The 18227-nt window shown below is 41.7% G+C and overlaps 1 protein-coding gene across 5 annotated transcripts; it reads left to right on the plus strand.

Moving 5' to 3' along the window:
* Nucleotides 1–136: 136 nt before the first annotated feature.
* Nucleotides 137–17584, plus strand: LARP7 (La ribonucleoprotein 7, transcriptional regulator). Of its 5 annotated transcripts, XM_037129972.2 has the most exons (15): nucleotides 137–295; nucleotides 3541–3634; nucleotides 5667–5867; nucleotides 6347–6447; nucleotides 6528–6611; nucleotides 6731–6895; nucleotides 6981–7074; nucleotides 7154–7510; nucleotides 7626–7770; nucleotides 9333–9466; nucleotides 10279–10415; nucleotides 13276–13435; nucleotides 13672–13763; nucleotides 16988–17036; nucleotides 17444–17584. In XM_037129972.2, the coding sequence occupies exons 3-15, from the start codon at nucleotides 5669–5671 to the stop codon at nucleotides 17473–17475; spliced, it is 1749 nt and encodes a 582-aa protein (XP_036985867.2). In that variant the 5' UTR covers nucleotides 137–295; nucleotides 3541–3634; nucleotides 5667–5668; the 3' UTR covers nucleotides 17476–17584. The 5 variants fall into 5 exon arrangements, with proteins under 5 accessions (XP_036985867.2, XP_053514112.1, XP_036985865.2 ...); XM_053658137.1 differs by lacking the exon at nucleotides 17444–17584 and having other exon boundaries at nucleotides 137–338; nucleotides 16988–17437; XM_037129970.2 differs by lacking the exon at nucleotides 17444–17584 and having other exon boundaries at nucleotides 16988–17437.
* The last annotated feature ends 643 nt before the right edge of the window (nucleotides 17585–18227 follow it).

Genomic DNA, 18227 nt, shown 5'->3' on the forward strand with positions numbered 1-18227 from the left:
CGCCAATAACCCTACATCACTACCACGGAGCCGACCCAACGCTCTGACTGCGCAGCCGTCTCCATCCACCAATCAAACTTAGCCTCAAGCTCGGACGCCCCGCCCCTGAGCTGCACGCCTGGGACGTAGTGACGGCACTACGCTTCTGAGCGTCTTTCTGAAGCGTCCGGGGGACCGTGTCGCGTTCTGAGGTGTCGCGGATCCTATGACGCGGTCGCAACCGCAGCTGTGAGACTCGGGAGACGGAAAGGGCTCCAGGACTCTTCACTGGCCTGTATTTTGAGATCTGAACAGAGTAAGTTCCCACTGGGCCTGAAGCGGCTCAGGTGGGGATACAGGTCAGTGCGTCCCGTTGTCTGTCTCCCCGCCACGCCCCCCCGGCCTCGTCAGTGCGCACGCGCGGGGCTGGTGGGCGGAGGCGGGCTGCAGCGTCGCTGCCTTGGACCCAGTGGCCAGGGCGGGAGTCAGGGGAAGATGGGCCGTGTCACAGGTTTCAGCTTTGGTGGCCCAAGGAGATCGGAAATGAGGTCCTGAATCTTCCCTCTAAGTCACTTTCTTTGTCAGGACTTGAGCCCTTGCGTAAGGGACCAAACCCCGTGTGCTGAGTGCGGGGTAGGGTGGGGGTGGCGGCGGCGAGGCCGGAACCCAGGGCTGAGGCCAGTCGGCTACGCCAGCGCCACTGCTGTCAGCCCTTTGGACGCACTGTGTTCCTTAGAAACCATGCACAGGCTTTCCCGGGGAAATGCGTGCAAGTGTCAAAACACGTGCATGTAGCTTGCCAGGAGAGATTGTGAGCTTTCGAAGTGGCGGAGAAGGGGAACTACTGGGTGTCTTGTCTAGCATTCTTCCTTTTCTCGGTGTCCTTCGCAGTCAGCGGGCTGCTTTGCAGCTGGGTAACTGGCAGAGAACCGTAACAGTGGAAATTGGTCTTGCAGCTCATACATCGTGCAATTGTTGCCCTGACCAGTTTTGCATCTATTAACCAATTTATTTCAGTCTTCCTCAATGCTTATATTGGGTTAGCCAAAAAGCCTGTTAGGTTTTTTCCAAAAAATACACGTTTTTCGCTTTCACCAATAACGTTATTGAGGTGGATAATTGAGTCTGTCGGCTCTCTCCCACTATTGGCTTCCAGTGGGCAGAGGGCAGAGGTGCTGCTAAACACCTTCCAATGCGTGAGATGGTCCCACAGCAAAGGATTATCTGGCCAAAATGTCAGCAGTACCAGGAAACTTCACAGACCACTTCTGACACGTGTGGTCAGTCACATAGCACCTTCTCCATACACTGCAGGAATCACTTTCTTGTGTTTCGATCTGTCTTGAAATAAAGCATAATATGCCCAAAATGTGTATTTTCTTCGATCTTCAGTTTTAAAATGGCTGCACAAAAATTCAATTTTGAAAAGTTTTTTTAATGCACACCGATATGAGTGTCACAATACAATCTAACAAAATTGTTTTGAATGACGTTAAAGATGTCTAATCACTATTAGGGCCATCTTACAGAAAAAATGCTATGGACTTTTTGGCCAACCCAATATGTGTGTGTGTGATTTTTTAATTTGCCTTTGGTTTTTAAAAGTACTATTTCCCTGATTAATAACTGAAAAATCTTTTTGTACAAGACTCATAATTTTACCTTTCCGTTGAAATTTATCATTTAACAATTTCATGAGCTTCACAAGAATTTCTGACACCCACTTCAAATTCCATGTACTCAGGTTAAGAGGTCCTGAGTCAACACAGAATGGATGCCTGGGGACAGGGGGCAACTGGGGTCGCGTTACCTGAGCTCACTGAGCTTTGTCCATGTCACTGAACCATTGAGCCTCTGTAAAAAGAAATTGGAAAAAAGCACCTCCTGGGGTTGTGAGGATTTAAAACAATGTGTGCAAACTGGTTGTTACACAGTAACTTATCCTTTGTTTAAAACTTCTCTTTAGAAGCTAGTTAGATGTTACTGGTTCATTTAAGTTTTTGAAAAATACATACTCTGTTACATGATGGTGCTAAGAAAATTCTAATGAGTTTTAGCATCAGTCACAAAATCAGATGTGTTTTAGTTACACAGCTTCTGTGAAGAGTGGAGGACTGTTAGGACTGTTTATAGACTGTCCGCATGTTATAGTGACAGTGGTTGTGGAGAACACCAGATGGAGATAAGAGCCTTTCTGGACATCGAATTGCTAGGATTTGGGGACAGATTTGGTAAACAGTAAATGATAATGGTTACATGTGTGTGCTACATAGTAGCCATTTCAAGGGTTTTCTGTACATTATTTTGATTAATCTTCACAAAATCCTATTGTGTACATATGATTTTTATCCACATTATGTAAAGCCCCCACAGAGAGATGAGGTAACTTGGTAAAAATCCCCACAGCTAAGTAAATAGCTTGGTCGATTAGTTCAGGGGAATATGGATCCTTAAATAAGATGAGAATGGTACGAAGAACAAGCCAGGGTGGGAAAGACAGTCATCTGGAATGATGAGGTGGCTACACAGCTGTGTGTTATCACTGGACAGTGAGAAGGCCGACTGGGCAGCTTCCTGTCCTCAGCCATTGTGCAGAGAAGCTGAATTGTACCAGGTCTTGATGCCTTCTGTTTAATCCGTAACTTCCTCTAAAATCAAGGTATATTCTGTTTACCTACAGAGAATAGTTTTTAAATCAAAACTGCAGGTGTGTATTTTGAACCTGGGCGAGAGTTTCTGACTTAATTCTCTGAGCCACAAAAGTAATTCTTAAGAGAAGCAGTGAAGGAAATTCTCTGGGCTGATATAAGGATGATGGGAAACTTTGGTCTCCTGGAGAATTGTGGCTCGTGTGCCGCTGTTGCTGTATCTTCAAATGGTGACTTTGACCAGCAGAGGATTGGAGAGCTGGTAATCTGCCCTCTATAATTTCTAGGTTTTTGTTTTTTTTTTTCAGAAAGGAAAGTTAGTAGTGGATCCTGTTATACTGCTAATCATAGTACACATTTGAATTTTATTTATAATCCCACCCCCTTACAAAAGAACTTGAAATGCTTAACACTTCACAGTTCATAAGACTCTTTAAACTACATTAGTCAATTATTCAACAGATGTAGAGTTTGTGACCAAGCTGCAGTCCCTGCCCTCACGGTGCCTACATTCTGTGGGCAGACAGACAAAACCCTAATTCCAGGTGGTGCTAAGAGGAGACAGAGTGAGAGTGGGGGCTGGGGGTGTGTGGGGTGTGGTTAGCAGGGAGCGAACAGCTTAGTTCTAGTCGGAGAGAAAGCCTCTGAGCAAGGGACCCTTGCAGGGACCCGAATGAAGTAGTAAGTAATGGCTAAGGATGGAAAGGCTCTGAGGTGAGAAGGGCCTTCGCCTGCTGAGGGGACAGAAAGGTGGTGGGTCCTGGTTGCAGTGAGCTGCTGTCAAGGACTGAGCAGGGTCAGTGAGGCATCCCCAGGCCAGGGGAGGAGGACTTGGGACTTAACTCTGAGTACGGTAAGAAATCTTCGGAGGATTTTGTGCAAGAGGGTGACCGGATCTCATTTACATACTTAGGTATTTGTTGTCTGGTGACTGGACGCTGGCGGAAGGTCAGCAGAAGCTGGCTGAAGTGTGAAGACCCCGCAGAGGCGGTGCTGCCTCGGACCAGGTGCTTGTGATGCTGATGATGGCCCCGGGTTGGGGGGGGGAGGCGGGGAGTGAGAAGAATGGGACGACTCGAGCGTTCGCCCTCTCTTGCAGTTCTGTAATTGGTATTTTCTGAGGTGTGGAAAGCTAGGCAAAACAAGTTTGTTAAAATTTGGGAGTTTAAATTTTCCCACTTTAAATTAAATATACTTCAGATAAACAAGTAGAGATGTCACATAGGTGGCTGAATATTGGAATGGGGAGCTAAGGGGAGAAGTCAGGGCTGGAGAATTGAGATTTGTGAACCATCAGCCTAGAGCCCAGTGGCTTAAACCGTAAACTTCTGAAAGGATGTGTGTGGGTCTGAAGACAGCCCAGGACCAAGGCTAGGCAGCATCAGAGTGGAGCAGGCAGAGCAGGTTGGGGGCAGGGGTCCAGAAAAGGAGGTTGGGAGGAAAAGTCTGGAGCCCCATGAAGAACGTGTTTTTCGGGAAGTTCTCACCTCAGATGCTGCTGAGAGGTCAGAGGGTGAAACTGCTGCTGGTCTTCAGCCTCACCAGAGCCGTGGGAGGGTTGGGCTCAGGTGAGAGTATCAGGAGAAGGGTGTGGCTGCTGCCCTGAAGACACCAGATTGTTTTCTGAGACTACTTCTGACCTGTAGCTCCATTCTATGTGTTATGTGGCAACATTTAAATACTTCCTTACATGTCTGTTTTAAAAATGCACACTGGGCTGATCAGCTGACGCTTGTTCTAAGGGTCCTCTTGCTGACTGGAGATTTGAAGGGGGCTTTGTGCCCTCTGCCACTGAGCGCAGCATCTGCTGCAGAGACAGGTTCTCAGTGAGAGTCTCACTGAGTAGGCTTCATCCAGTGCTGTGTACTGAGCTTTACAGGAGGATACGGAAGGCAGCAGGTGGAGTAAGTAGGGACAGCATTTTCCTGTCCTCTGGAGGCCTGCCCTAGCACTTGCCCAGATCCAGCACTTAACTGAGATCTGCTGCCCCTTACCTGCCACAGACATGTGCAGCTTCCCACAGAGATGGACACCCCGGTATGGGAAAGTTTCATCTCCCTTTGCCCTCCAGTCTGTTAGGTTGTCTGGTCAAGTGGGCCCAAGGCCGGCATACCAGCTGATAGGGGCCAGAGGCAGATCCAACTCCCCCCGTGTGCCTGAACCCTCCTGTTTCCAAGACCATCGTGAGACTGGACCTTTCCTCAGGCAGGCTTGCATCAGCCCAGGCCCAATGTTAAGACTTTGCTCTGCTCGGGTATTCTTTTTGTGTATGTACCGCTCGTGGTTTAATTAAAATGACAAAATTCATTCCACAAATGTTTGACTAACCCCTGTGTGCCAGGGACTGGGAATGGGTGTATCAGTAAATACACAACCCACTGATTTCATTCTTTCTGCGCCTAGAAAGGTACAGAAAAGACTTCAGCAAGTGAGGGAGCAGCCATGTTACCCACAGATGTTTCAGAGGTTCAGAGAGCTAAGGAGCCAGTCAGAACAGCTTGACAGGAGGGGGATGGGAATTGGTGCCCAAGAAATCAATGCTGGGCTAGGATGGTGACCTGTGACAGGTGATTCTACAGCTGACCTGTCAAATTCTGCTGAAATTAACATTCTATAAAAATTCAGCATCAAACCAAAGCATCACAGGTTCGATTCCCAGTCAGGGCACACGCCTGGGTTGCAGGCCATATTCCCAGTGTGGGGTGTGCTAGAGGCAACCAGACATTGACGTTTCACTCCCTTTCTCCCTCCCTTCCCCATCTCTCTAAAATAAATATTTTTTATAAAAAATTCAGCATCAAGAGTTATTAGAAGCTGTACATAAAAATACAACTTTTTGAGATCTGTGGGGATGAAATGTCTGAGTTCCTCAATGTTACACTTTGACCTAAGACTTCAAGTGTAGCTCAGTGGTACAGGATTTATATACTAGGGCAGTCTGGTTAAAGGAGCACAGGCCGATTACTCTCCCTTCAGACAATTAAGGACTGATCTAAATTCTCCACTCCAACCACTTACATTTAACCTCTTAATTCATAGGAATGGAAACAGAGAGAGGAAACCAAGAAAAGGCAATGGAAGAGGAAAGTACAGAAAAAAAAGAGGTAGAGAAAAAGAAGCGGTCCCGAGTTAAACAGGTGCTTGCAGACATCACTAAGCAAGTGGACTTCTGGTTTGGAGATGCTAATCTTCACAAGGATAGATTTCTTCGAGAGCAGATAGAAAAATCTAGGGATGGATGTAAGTTTGCCTCAATAAGGAAAAGTTACCTAAGAGCCCAATTTCATGGGTGTTGCCATTGACTTATTTACTTCTGAATTAGTATGTAATTTTATTACTATGTACTATAATTGCTGTTACGTTACAGTATATTATGTATACTTAGTTGAGGACATGTACAGATATTAACTTCAACTTTAAGAAATACTGTAGCTCATGAATAAGAGCTTAATAGAGGTCTAAACTTTAGACCAAAGCAGTTATCCCAAAATCCTCCCCAAAGACAAATTTTAAAAATTTCATTTACCATGTGTATTTTTCAGATATAAATGGACAGCCATTAGAGACATGTCCCCGGTGCTTAGGAGTGAAGTTCAGGACAAAGCAGTTTTATAATAAATTCTAAAACCTTTTATTAACTTTAAAAGGTGGGAAATGGTAAGATTTCTAGCTATCACTGCAAGAAATTGAAACTATGTACACTTTTACATTTTCATTAGATGTTGACATATCCCTGTTGGTGTCATTTAACAAAATGAAAAAATTGACCACGGATGAAAAATTAATAGCCAGAGCACTGAAAAGTTCAGCAGTTGTAGAGGTAAGAATTGTTTTTATATCACAATATGTATCTCACATAATTCTATTAGATTATTATTAACATTGTGCATGCCTTCACAGCTGGACTTGGAAGGCACCAGGGTGAGGAGAAAGAAGCCTTTGGGCGAGAGGCCCCAGGATGAGGATGAGCGGACTGTGTATGTGGTAAGATAAGCCTTTCTTTCTCCAGGAGCTCACAACTGCCAAGCAGCACAGAACATTTCAACACACAGGTAAAAAGTTCACTGATCAAGTTAAGAATCCTTGCTTCTAATTTATCTTAGGAGTTACTTCCCAAAAATGTTAACCACAGCTGGATTGAAAGAGTGTTTGGGAAATGTGGCAATGTGGTTTACATAAGTATACCACACTACAAGTCTACTGGAGATCCAAAGGGGTTTGCATTTGTGGAATTTGAGACAAAAGAACAAGCAGCAAAAGCTATTGAGGTAGGTCCAGAATCTAAAAAGAAAATAAGCAAAGAAAATTAGCAAGTGTTGAAATGGCAGCAAAATTTTGTTGGTTTTATTTCAGTTTCTTAACAACCCACCAGAAGAAGCGCCAAGGAAACCTGGGATATTCCCCAAAACAGTGAAAAATAAGCCCATTCCTGCTCTTGGAGTAGCTGGTGAGTTAAGACATTTAACTAGAAATATTTAAGTGGAGGTAGTTGCAGTAGTAAACACTAAGTGTTGGTGTTGTTACAGAGGAAAAGAAGAAAAAGAAGAAGAAGAAAGGCAGGGTCAAGAAGGAAGACAGTGCACAGAGCAAAGAGGCAACAAACACAGGCACAGGGAAGACGAGCAGTGCCGGCAAAGGGAAGAGACCCAGGACCACGTCGGAGGGCTCCGAAGGGGAGAGTATTGAACCCCAAAAGCCACCCTCAAAGAAGAAAAAAAAACGGGTTAAAGCTGAAGGGACTGGCTTACCTTTGGTCCCAACAGGGAAGAGGAAACGAAGTAGCTCCGAGGACGCAGGCTGCCCAACTCCCAAATCCAAAGTCAAGAAAACGGACCAGAAAGACAACCTGGAAAAAACCTCAGAAGTGTCCAAAGAAAACAGAGGTGTGACTTTCTTTTATAACTTTAAGGATAAGACTCAACACATCAAGTTTTCTTGATCCTGGTCTTTAGCTTTCTATTACAGTTGTCTCAATTTCCCTGTGTTTATTTTGTAAAGATTTAGAAGTCTCCACTGAAGAGGAGAAGGAGACAGGAGATGTAAAAGAGGGATTACTCTTAAAAGCAAAAAGGAAGCATAAGAAAAAACACAAGGAGAGGCACAGAATGGGAGAAGAGGTTATTCCCCTGCGTGTACTATCCAAGTAAGTGAGAGGCACGGTCGGCAGTCAGCCCAGGCCATCACCATTGCTAAAGTGCAATTCCAGTTTGTGGTAACAGAGTTGCATATTAGCAACAGTGCTGGCCTCAGCCCAGGTCTGCTCACAGCAGGACACAACGGAGGGTTAAAAAGCAACAACCACACTAAAACATGGAAGCACTTATTTTTATCTGCCAAGCAAATGCCTCCATGTTAAAGTGGTGGGTGTTCCTAACAGACTTATGCTGCTTCACTGAAATACACCACAGACGGCAGGTCGGGGTTGAGAAAATGCAAAGCAAGACTTACCATCACTAAAACATGGAAGCACTTACTTGTTTAGTTCCAAAGCAAGTACATCCACGTTTAAGTGGTGGGGAGCCTAGTCTTGAAAAATCTTGTTGCAGTTTTGATCTTCCTTTAACCTGTAAAGTAAGTTCACAAGATAAAATTGGGTCCAAAAGTGTGGGTGTGGAGACACCTCCACTGAAACATGGAAGCACTTACTTTTGTTTCACACAGCAGGCACTCCCATGTTAGAGCAAAGGGGGTCCCCGTGGCCTCTGGAAATGGGCAGGTTCCCATGCTGCATCCAGAGCAGTAACTGGGACTCACTTCTACTAAAACATGGAAGCACTTACTACTTCAGTCACAGAAAGCACTTCCATGTTAAAGTCAAAGGGAGCCCCTGGACTCGAGGGCGAGAGTCAGGGAGGAGAGAGCAACAGGCATACCTTCTGGAAGACAGCTTTCAACCTTCCTGGACTAGGACCTCCACAAACTCTCGTCCTGGACAGGAAGGTTAAAAGGCAAGGGCTTCAGGCTCCTGTATTTATAGGATCCTTAACTCTGAATTCCTTTTGCCTTTTTATCTTTGAGAATCGTTAAGAGCCTTTTGATATTCTAATGTCTCAGCTCTCTGGGATGGGATGATCCTGGGTGGGTCTGGAACTTTTTTTTTTTTATTTGAAGTATACAGATGTCAATGTTAACAGCTAAAACCATTACCACAAGATCTTCTCCTTTTTAAAAACCTCTCCTATCTGCTTGTTTGATGGCAGAGATTAGGGTTAACAATAAGGGCTCAGAGGAGCCCAGAGGGCCATTGTTTTTCTGTCTGGAGGGGCTCAAGCTGCTGGAAGAAGCATCTACATGTTAAACGCATATAAATAAGTTGCTTCCAGGGGGTATTTTTTCCTTAGGAATTCCTTTTCCTTCTAGTAAATACTAAGGAATGTTATCTCTGAAATTGGAAGCACTTTAATAAGTAATCTTTAAATTTCATTCTCCAGTTTTTTCCCCCCGCAGAGATGACTGTTCTAGTACATGTTACCAGTTAATTAATTTAAAACTTTTATTTCCAAAAGTTTAAAATTGAAGTATGTTCAAGACTTGAATTGACAAATAAAAAATATTTAATCTAAATGTTGGGGCAAGAAGGCAACTTCCCTATGCTTGCTTGCTGGATAGATTTAGATTTAGAGCTGTGGAAATAATTTGAGTATTTTAAGTGAGTGTATATATTTAATTATTCGTTATTTCTAATGTACATTTTTTTCATTATAGGACTGAATGGATGGATTTGAAAAAAGAATATTTGGCACTGCAAAAAGCCAGTATGGCTTCTTTGAAAAAAACAATATCCCAAATAAAATTGGAGTCAGGAATGGAAATCGACCATGGAGAAAAAAAAGAAAAATGTAAACAATATGATAGTTTTTGTAACATATATGTTATACTTATATACTTAAGTACAATTTCTGAGTTATAGGATAAACTTTAACTTTTAAAAACTTAAGTATACAATAGTCATTAGAAAAATTATTGATTGGCAAGTTGTCCAGATCTGTGACTTATTGACATCAGAACATGTGAAGAAGGGCTCTTTTAAAGCAGCATCTTTTCTAATCAGCTGTTTGAATTTTCCCTAGTTTCCTAAGTCAGACTTAATAACAAGTGCCTAGTTTATGAGTTTAGTTTGTATTGACAGACATGATCATTTATCACTTGTAATTTCATTCCATAGTATTAACCACAGGCAGAAATGAATCAAAACAAGATTCTTGTGAAATCTTTAATATTAAGATATATTTTAAATGTTCACATCTGAATTATTATATTGAATATTCTATATTATTCCATGCCTGTTTATTTCTCTGTTAAGTACTTCTTGTTATTTGGTTCAGGGGGAGGGTGCATTTCTTTTCTTTTTTTTTTTTTTTTTGGAAGAATTTACAAGTGTTCTTCTAAAAGTAACAGTTTGAATTTACAGTTATAAAAGTTTTTGTATTTCATTTCATGGTATCAACAATAAGCTGTGTGACTTTGTCAGGGGGCTTGTTCTGAACCCCAGTGACATTTACAACATAAGTTAATTATATCAATAAGTTTTAAATTAAGTAAATTAATTATTTAAAGCAGCCAAAAGAAATGGTGATGTTATTCTAAAGAGACATCCTAAGTGTGAAATGATTAAGTGTAAGTTATTTCTGGTCTTTTTCTACTCAATCAGCGGCAAATGAGGAGTGCTGTTCCCCGAAGGTCCCTGCTGCTGGGCCGAAGGTCCCTGCTGCTGGGCCGCAGTTTGTGAGCGGGGTGATTGTGAAGGTCATTAGCACTGAGCCTCTGCCTGGCAGGAAGCAAGTCAGGGTAAGGTCCAGAGTCCCAGGGTTCTTGGCTCCCCTGTGAGCATTTGTTTGGAATATGGAAAACACTTGCAGTAGAATTTGTTCCTCTGGTGCTTGTGGGGTTTGAGTCCACAGTGACTCTTAAATTCTACTTGAAGCAGAATCAAAGACCAAATTCCTGGCCGGGTCACATTTGCTGTGAGCACAAGCGTCCTTCTGTAGGGAAGTTGCAGTTTCTCTGTGTTGATGGGCGCCCCAACGATGGTGGCTGTAGGACAGTGGGCGAGGAGCCCAGGCTGTTCTTAACTGGAGGAATGGGTGTGCTGGAATGCTTTCCCAGTGTCCCATTTTAGGGGACTTCTTTTTGTTTTCAGAGAGATAAGTTTTAGAAAAGTACTCGGTGCCAACATTTTTAGAAGATTTAATGAACATTAGGCTTGGTCTGAAATTATTTTAAAATTGTAATTATCTGCTGGTGTCAGGTTTTGAAGCATACGGGATCCTGTTTATTTTCATTAATGCTCTTAGCTTTCAGTAAACTCCTGAAAGTTTTTTGACCCCATAAAAGTCAAAATTATTTTGGAATAAAAGAGATAACAGGTGTATGTTTTTTTTTTTTGCTTGTATTTAGTATTTTTGTCTGTTGATGAATCCTATTGGGAATTTCAGGGGTGTTTTTGTTTGTTTTGGAGGGGGAAAAGCCTTTTTAAATTTTATGTTAAATCTTTTTTGGTATTTTCAGGCCATGCTCATTGTTTAAAAAATTTGAAGCAATTACAGAAAAGTGTCAAGTATTTTGAAAAAAAAACTACAAAAGTTTTCTGTGCATATTCAGATACATCGAGAGTTCTCCATAATTTACATTGCAAATACTGTTCTGTTTGATAATCTTTTTTTTTTCCCACTCATGTAGTTCTAGTACAGGAATATTCCTTTTTTACTGACGCATTCTTTTGTGAAGCATTTTATTTACCCTTAGCCTGTCACCCAGTTAGCTGAGAAGGTGTTAAGGTGTTCAGTGTAGCCAAGACAACTAAGTTGTAGTATGTTTTGGTTTTCATCCTCATGCAAGTCACATTTTAACTTACATAAGCATTCAGGTGGTCATTGTAATCATGTACCAGCACCCTTTCTCTGAAACCCTCTCCTAAAATTCTGTTGCTGTCACTAACTCGTGAGTTTAGAGTCTCCTTGTAATAAGGGTGAGGGGTTTGGTCTGTTTCAAGTTGATATTACCAACTTGCAGTGCATTGTAGCAATGTCGAGTTTCACCTGGGTAGGATAAAATTGAGGATGTACACGCTGCTGCAGTTGGTTAGATTGCAGAACATTTAATAGAAAAACTACTCAGCGTTTGTTACTTGGAATGACTGACAGATTTATGTCAATCACAAATTCTTCATTTGTGATCATCAATCATAAAATAACTATTAATCAAGTTCATAGTTACTTACATTGTGTGTAACAAAACTGAGCTGTGAGGTTGCTGACTGCTTGTGACTCGCCCAGTGGGATTCCAGGTTAATTGTCTTTCTAAGGAGGTTTTGCAGCCCAGAGATTACGCTGACATTGTAATGCATATTTTGTAACTATCCAGAATGGTGGTGCTCTAATAAGTTACATAAATCAATTACCTGGCTATACTACCAGTGAATGGCCAGATTTTATCAACTCAACCTTTTGTGTAAATTTACTACTATCAACTAGGTAAAGAAATGGGAAGGATTGACGATTATACTTGTTCTGTCTCTTTAATTGAATTAGCAAACATATATTAAGTGCCCTCATTGTGATAGGCACAATGGTAATCGTTAAGACTTAGTCCCTGGCTGTTGCAGTCTCACAGGTATTTACATACATACCCTTCATTATCAACTACTAAACTTCTCTCATTCTTTGATGAAAAATATTTGTTTCTCAGTTCTGTCTGTAATTCAGACTTTAAAAACCCCAGACATCAAAGCAATCTAAATGAGTTGTGGCTTGAAATTTTGAGACAAAGGTAAAGGGTATGAGATGGATACGTTGCCTTGGGGGGTGGGGTACGAATCTTCAGTTACTTCTTTAGCTTTATGAATTGGTTTTGACAAATGAGGAATTAGTGTAACATTCCTGCATAATTACATTGTATTTACTGTAGAACCTGCCATGAAGAGATGATTCCGAATGCAGGAATGCTGTTAATTGGCCCTCACAGCAGGCCTTGGAGGGGGGAGGACTTCCTTGATGGGGGGGGGGGGGGGTCCTGGGGGACTGTAGCTAGTTTTGGAGGTTGCTTAGGTGCTCCACCAAAAAGTAAGGTTTTTTGAGCTGTGTTTTTAAAGATCCACTCAGGAACCTAAAATTTTTGTAAGTTCACTGAAACTTTTTTTTTTGCATGAGTTATAAAAAGTTGAATGTTGTCATGTGTATTTTAAGTCATAAGTTATTTTGACTTAAGTTATAGGTGAGGAGAAACATACCTTCTGCCACAATCCATTGTGAGGTTTTTTTATTTTGTTTTTTTAGTTCTGTTCCTTACTCTCACTACACCCAGGCTTGGCACTCCTCTTGTTGACGTGGGGGTGGAAGGGACATTTTTGTTCATTCTGCTCTACAAATCTGTTGTCCTTACGCATTGTTTTCATTGTAGTGAGATTTTTAAGGATGTGGTTGAATTAAAGAAAAGTTATGACTAGAGTTGATGTCAAATTGGTTCTCAAGTGTGCCCATGTCAATTTTTAAGAGCATTTGCCTATATTTGAGGAAAAATGTTTGATGTAGGATAGTTATTTCTCATTTTAAGCTTCAGGTGGCATAACAGTCCAACACAACCATTGCAAAAACTTGAGCATCGTTAGGAAACTTTCATTTATGTTGCGTCTTTCTAACCTCTACTGCAGGATACCTTGGCAGCAGTTTCAGAGGTGGTTTATGTCGATTTGCTGGAAGGAGACACAGAATGCCACGTGAGATTCAAGTCCCCTGAGGATGCACAAGCAGTGATAGATGCACATGCGGAAATTAAAAAGAAATACTGCTGGAAACTCGAGATTCTTTCTGGTAAAGCTTCATGGAATCTTCCTTTTTAACAGTTGTGTTGTGGGGTGCTTGTATTATATTTTATGAGTTTGGCTAATGAAATGAGTTTTGTTTTGTTTGGGTACTCTTAAATACATAAAGTAGCATAAAATATAATCCGACAACTATTCCAGTTCTTTTGAGAACATAATGCCTCAGATATGCTTCCTCATATGTGCCCTTCTGTTCAGTGATCAGTGTTACTATTTGTCTTTAAGGGGATCATGAACAGAGGTATTGGCAGAAGATCTTGGTAGACAGGCAGGCAAAACTGAACCAGCCTCGGGAAAAGAAAAGAGGCACTGAGAAGGTAATCAGTTACTTTCATTTTGTTTTCGTTTAGGGGTTTTTTTGTGGGTGTTTTGTTTGTAGCCTCAAGTGTTTTTGGAGGCTTGACAGACTTCTGAAAGTAATGTGTGCTCCTAAAATAACCTTGGTTTTGCTGTACATAACAGACATTTACATGGTATGTACTGTGCATTAAATTGAGAGGGAATTCTTATTCTCTAGTTTTTGAAATACATGAAATTAGAATTATTTTACCACAAGTGTGTGATCTAATTTAGAATTTTTTATTTCTCCTTCCTTTTCTTAAATTAGCAGTATATCTTAAAGCAGTCCTGATTTTTGGCTGCTGTGTTTTCAGTTGGGTGGTAAATGATTCTTTAAACATTGTCTTAAGGGCAAAGATACAGCGTATTTAGAGTGTGCTTTTAAGGATGTGAGCCTTCAGAGATAAGATTGAGCAAATTTATGCTTGATGTTCCCTACATCAGTGATAAGCTTTGTTACTTTTTCTCTAGAATAGTCAACAGGTGATATAAACAAGTTTAGATACATTAAATAATGTAAAGCAAACTTTTCTTTCAATAATTTTATTTTAAGTGACAATGAGTGAGTTATTAAATTATTGTTTCTAGTGAACTGTCAAGTATATTATTTTAAAACAAATTGTAATGCGTGTAAAGGTAGTGAAGTGCTTAGAGCAAAACAGAGCATGTAATAACTAAACTATTGTCAAAATTTTAAAATGGAAATTATTATAGTCAGGTAAACTTATAAAGATGTACATCCTTTACTCATTGGTTAGCACTTACTGTATTCTAGGTTTATTAGTTTGGATTTGTATTTATAAATTACTTTTTCCTTAAACTTAACAATTGGGTGTTCTTCATCAGCTTTGCATCACCTGCATTCATTGAAATTTAAGGTGATTTGTGGGAGGTTTCCTACTGGTCTTTGTTCTGCTTCCCTGAATGCAGACATTTGCTCAAACTCTAGGCCTCCTTCCTCCCTAAGCACCCTTTCAAGTCTGTGAGCAGTTAAATTGAAAGGCTGCTGGAGATTATTTAAGTGTTAAAGTCATTAATCCAGAACTCAGCACTGAAATGAAATGAAATCACTCTGTTAAATAATACTTTAATTGGTGTGTAATTTTATTTAAATTTTATATTTGTAAAATTAGTGATTTTTTTTTCAGAAAGATCCCATTTTTGTAAATTTTTAAAAGGTTTTATTTATATATATATATATATATTTTTCTTTTAATTTTTTAAAGGTTAGTTAATTTTTAGAGAGAGGGGCAGGGAGAGAGGAGAGGAAGACAAACAACAATGGGTTGCCTCACACGCCCCCTACTGGGGACCTGGCCCACAACCCAGGCATGTGCTCGGACTGGGAATCAAACTGGGGACCCTTTGGTTCACAGCCTGAGCTCAATCCACTGGGCCACAGCAGCCAGGGCTAAAGATTTTATTTTCAGAGAGAGTGGAGGGGAAGGAGAAAGAGAGGGAGAGACATCAATGTTTGGTTGCCTCTCACGTGCCCCCCACCGGGACCTGGCCTGCAACCTAGGCATGTGCCCTGACTGGGAATCAAACTGGTGACCCTTTGGTTCATAGGCCGTGCTCACTCCACTGAGCCATACCAGCCAGGACCCATTTTTGTACATTTGAGGCCAGGAAATTAACACTGGGAGTTTTATAAATTGGGTTAAAGTACCATGAGAAGTTCTGTCACGGAGTCACGGAGTCCTACGGACCGCACTTACCTGTTGCCCCTGCAGGCTTGTCCTCAGAGCGGCCAGGCGGCTCCTGTGTGGTGAAGTGAAAAATACAGGAGCCGTAGGAGGCAGTCACTGCCAGGCTTTTTAGAGGAGAGGGTAGACCGCAGTTAACTTGTCATCCGACTTTTCTGTCGGCTCATTTGGTGAATATTTATTTAAATTTTATTTATTTTTGTAGAGATGGTGAGGGAGGGACAAAGAAAGAGAAACATTGATCAGTTACCTCTTGTATATCCCCAACCTGGGACCTGGCCTGCAACCCAGGCATATGCCCTGATGGGGAATTGAACTGGCAACCATTTGGTTTGCAGGACGATGCCCAACCCACTGAAGCACACCAGCCAGGGCTAGTTCTTTTTCTGAGTGTCCACTGTGGTTGGCACTCACTGAGGATGCAGCCGTGAGTGACAGCCTGGTCCGGTGGGGAGTGTTGTGCAGAAAATTTTACAAGGTTCTGCAGGTCGCTGCTCATCAGCTGGGTTTCTCTGGGACCTCAGGAGAGGGAGACAGCAGCCCGAACAGTCAGGCACAGCTCTCCAGGGAGGCCACAGGCAGTGCAGAGGCTTTGGAGGCAGGGTGACGGCGAGGGGCGAAGTTGGGGAGCTGGGAGAAGAGCATGTGGGTGTGACAGCTTTTACGTCTGGGCTCACTTCACGGAGGAACAGGCCTTTAGTGTAACCTAAAAGTGACTTCCTGCCAATAGCCACGTGTCACCAAACACTTAAAAGACACTGTTAGTGGTGGCTCATTAGAATCTGTACTTTTATGAGGATGAGATTTGCATTTCTTCCAAAGCCAAATAAAACATTTAAAATGTTTTTATCAAGAAAGTTTCTGGATTATTTAGACATTTTTATTGGTCTTCTTCATTCCACATAATTTCATGCCTTCTTTGAAAATATTCATGTTTATGTTCTGGTATAATAAATATCAAACAAGTACTCTGAGTAGCAGATTGTATTTGGGATATTTTCATGTTTAAATTTGTAAGCAAACCTTTGGGTAGCAGTCAGCCTGAGGCATGCTGTCTCATTCCAGCAGTGTGGGAGTCCTCAAGCCCAGTGTGCTTACTGACCACACAGCCTGTCTGGAGTGTCTGTGGGGGTCACCAGGCAGACCCAGGGTGACAGGCATCAGGAAACAGGTGTGGGTCTTGAACTAGCCTAGCAGGTAACAAAAATTGCCTGCACGGGGTGTGGCTGTTCTTAATTGAAAAATTTTAGTGATCTGGCATTAGTGTAGGAGGGTTTTAGCTAATTTAAAGGTTTAACACCTATTCGACTTAGACAATCATAATCTTGACAGTTCTTTCTGTTGTTGGTTTGACCTAAGCCTTACTATGTCATTTGTCTTCTGTCTTTTGAAAAAAATTTTATTCCAGCTGATAGTTGTATAATTTTTCTAGTCACAGTTTTCTTTTTGTTTTTAGGTACACAATACATTCTAATTTCTGATTTCTTTCTCTGTAGTTAATCACCAAAGCTGAAAAGATCAGACTTGCAAAGACTCAACAAGCAAGTAAGCACATTAGATTTTCTGAGTATGAGTGAAAAAAATGTTGGTTCATCTCTTAAGATTTCACTGGATGTTTGAGCTGCTCTTAAGAAGTGCATTTTCATTATATTAGTAATGCATAATGAATTTTTTAACTTACATTTACTTAGAAGAACTTGTAAATAAGATTCTTTTTGTAGTGACAAGTACATTGTAAATCACACTTTTTTTGGTTAAGATTATCTTACATAAATCAACTTCAAAGTGACTTAGTAAATAAATGTCTTGAACATTATTGTTATTTTGTTGTTCTTATATTACTAAATAGTAACACTTGCCCCACCAAAAACCAGTACTACATGAAAACATTGTTGAGAGAACAGGAGCAGGCTCCCCCTGCAGGTATTTTGTAGCTTGCTTTTCCATTTTAGGTGTCCTGCTCATCTGCTCAGGTCGACTATAAAGACATATGCCTGATCTTTTTGTTCTGCTGATTGTACTTGGCCTGTCTGAGTTTCCACTGAACAGACCATATGACCTATTTTCAATTAAAATATCCAGTTTCAAAAGTATTGCCTTTGTATTCCATAAATGAAGATAGAATAAAATATACCTAATACTATGAACACATGGAGTGGGGAATTTAGGGACTGGAGTTAGCATGACTGAGGTCTCCCATGTTACCCAGGAAATCCCAGGCTGCAGCAGAGGAGGCCTTCCCAGAGCCACCCTCACCCTGGGGCCTGTGCCACTTGTGAGTCAGTTTCAGTCTCTCCAGAAAGTGGGGAAAGGCCCTGGGCAACCTGTGGCTCATCACTCAGGCCCAGAGCTCTGTTCCAGCAACTCTGTCCAGAGGTGGGCCCTCATGTGGCTGCCCCTCTGGTGCATTGTGGGGGCCTGCAGCCAGAGATTGGAGGAGATGACCATCTTTCTTGTTGGGGGTCACATACCTATTTTTGGAAGGAATAAGCTTCCAAAAATAGGTCTCCTGACAGCTCACTCATTCTCCTCTGTCCATGAAGCAGAGCTGGCAGGCACACTGAAGGGGAGGGAGAGAAAGAGCTAACTAATAGTTGCTAAACGCTGTGAGCATTGTGATTCCCTGTGCTCCGGCTGATCCAGAATCATCAGAAGTAAACATATGTGCCAAGAGCTCAGTTGACCTCAGTAAGGATGGGCTTAAGGTGACTTTGGAGGGGTTATCAGGTAAAACTT

This window comes from Artibeus jamaicensis, unplaced genomic scaffold (assembly GCF_021234435.1).
Source record: "Artibeus jamaicensis isolate MK-2021 breed Jamaican fruit bat unplaced genomic scaffold, CSHL_Jam_final scaffold_537, whole genome shotgun sequence".
In the NCBI taxonomy this organism is placed as follows: domain Eukaryota; kingdom Metazoa; phylum Chordata; class Mammalia; order Chiroptera; family Phyllostomidae; genus Artibeus; species Artibeus jamaicensis.

Bases quoted from the DNA above. Each gene is read 5' to 3' on its own strand.
- LARP7 (XM_037129972.2), top strand. From the start codon at position 5,669: ATGGAAACAGAGAGAGGAAACCAAGAAAAGGCAATGGAAGAGGAAAGT. The intron at 7,511-7,625 runs GTGTGACTTTCT...TATTTTGTAAAG, and splicing joins AGTGTCCAAAGAAAACAGAG to ATTTAGAAGTCTCCACTGAA. The intron at 13,764-16,987 runs GTAATCAGTTAC...CTTTCTCTGTAG, and splicing joins AGAAAAGAGGCACTGAGAAG to TTAATCACCAAAGCTGAAAA.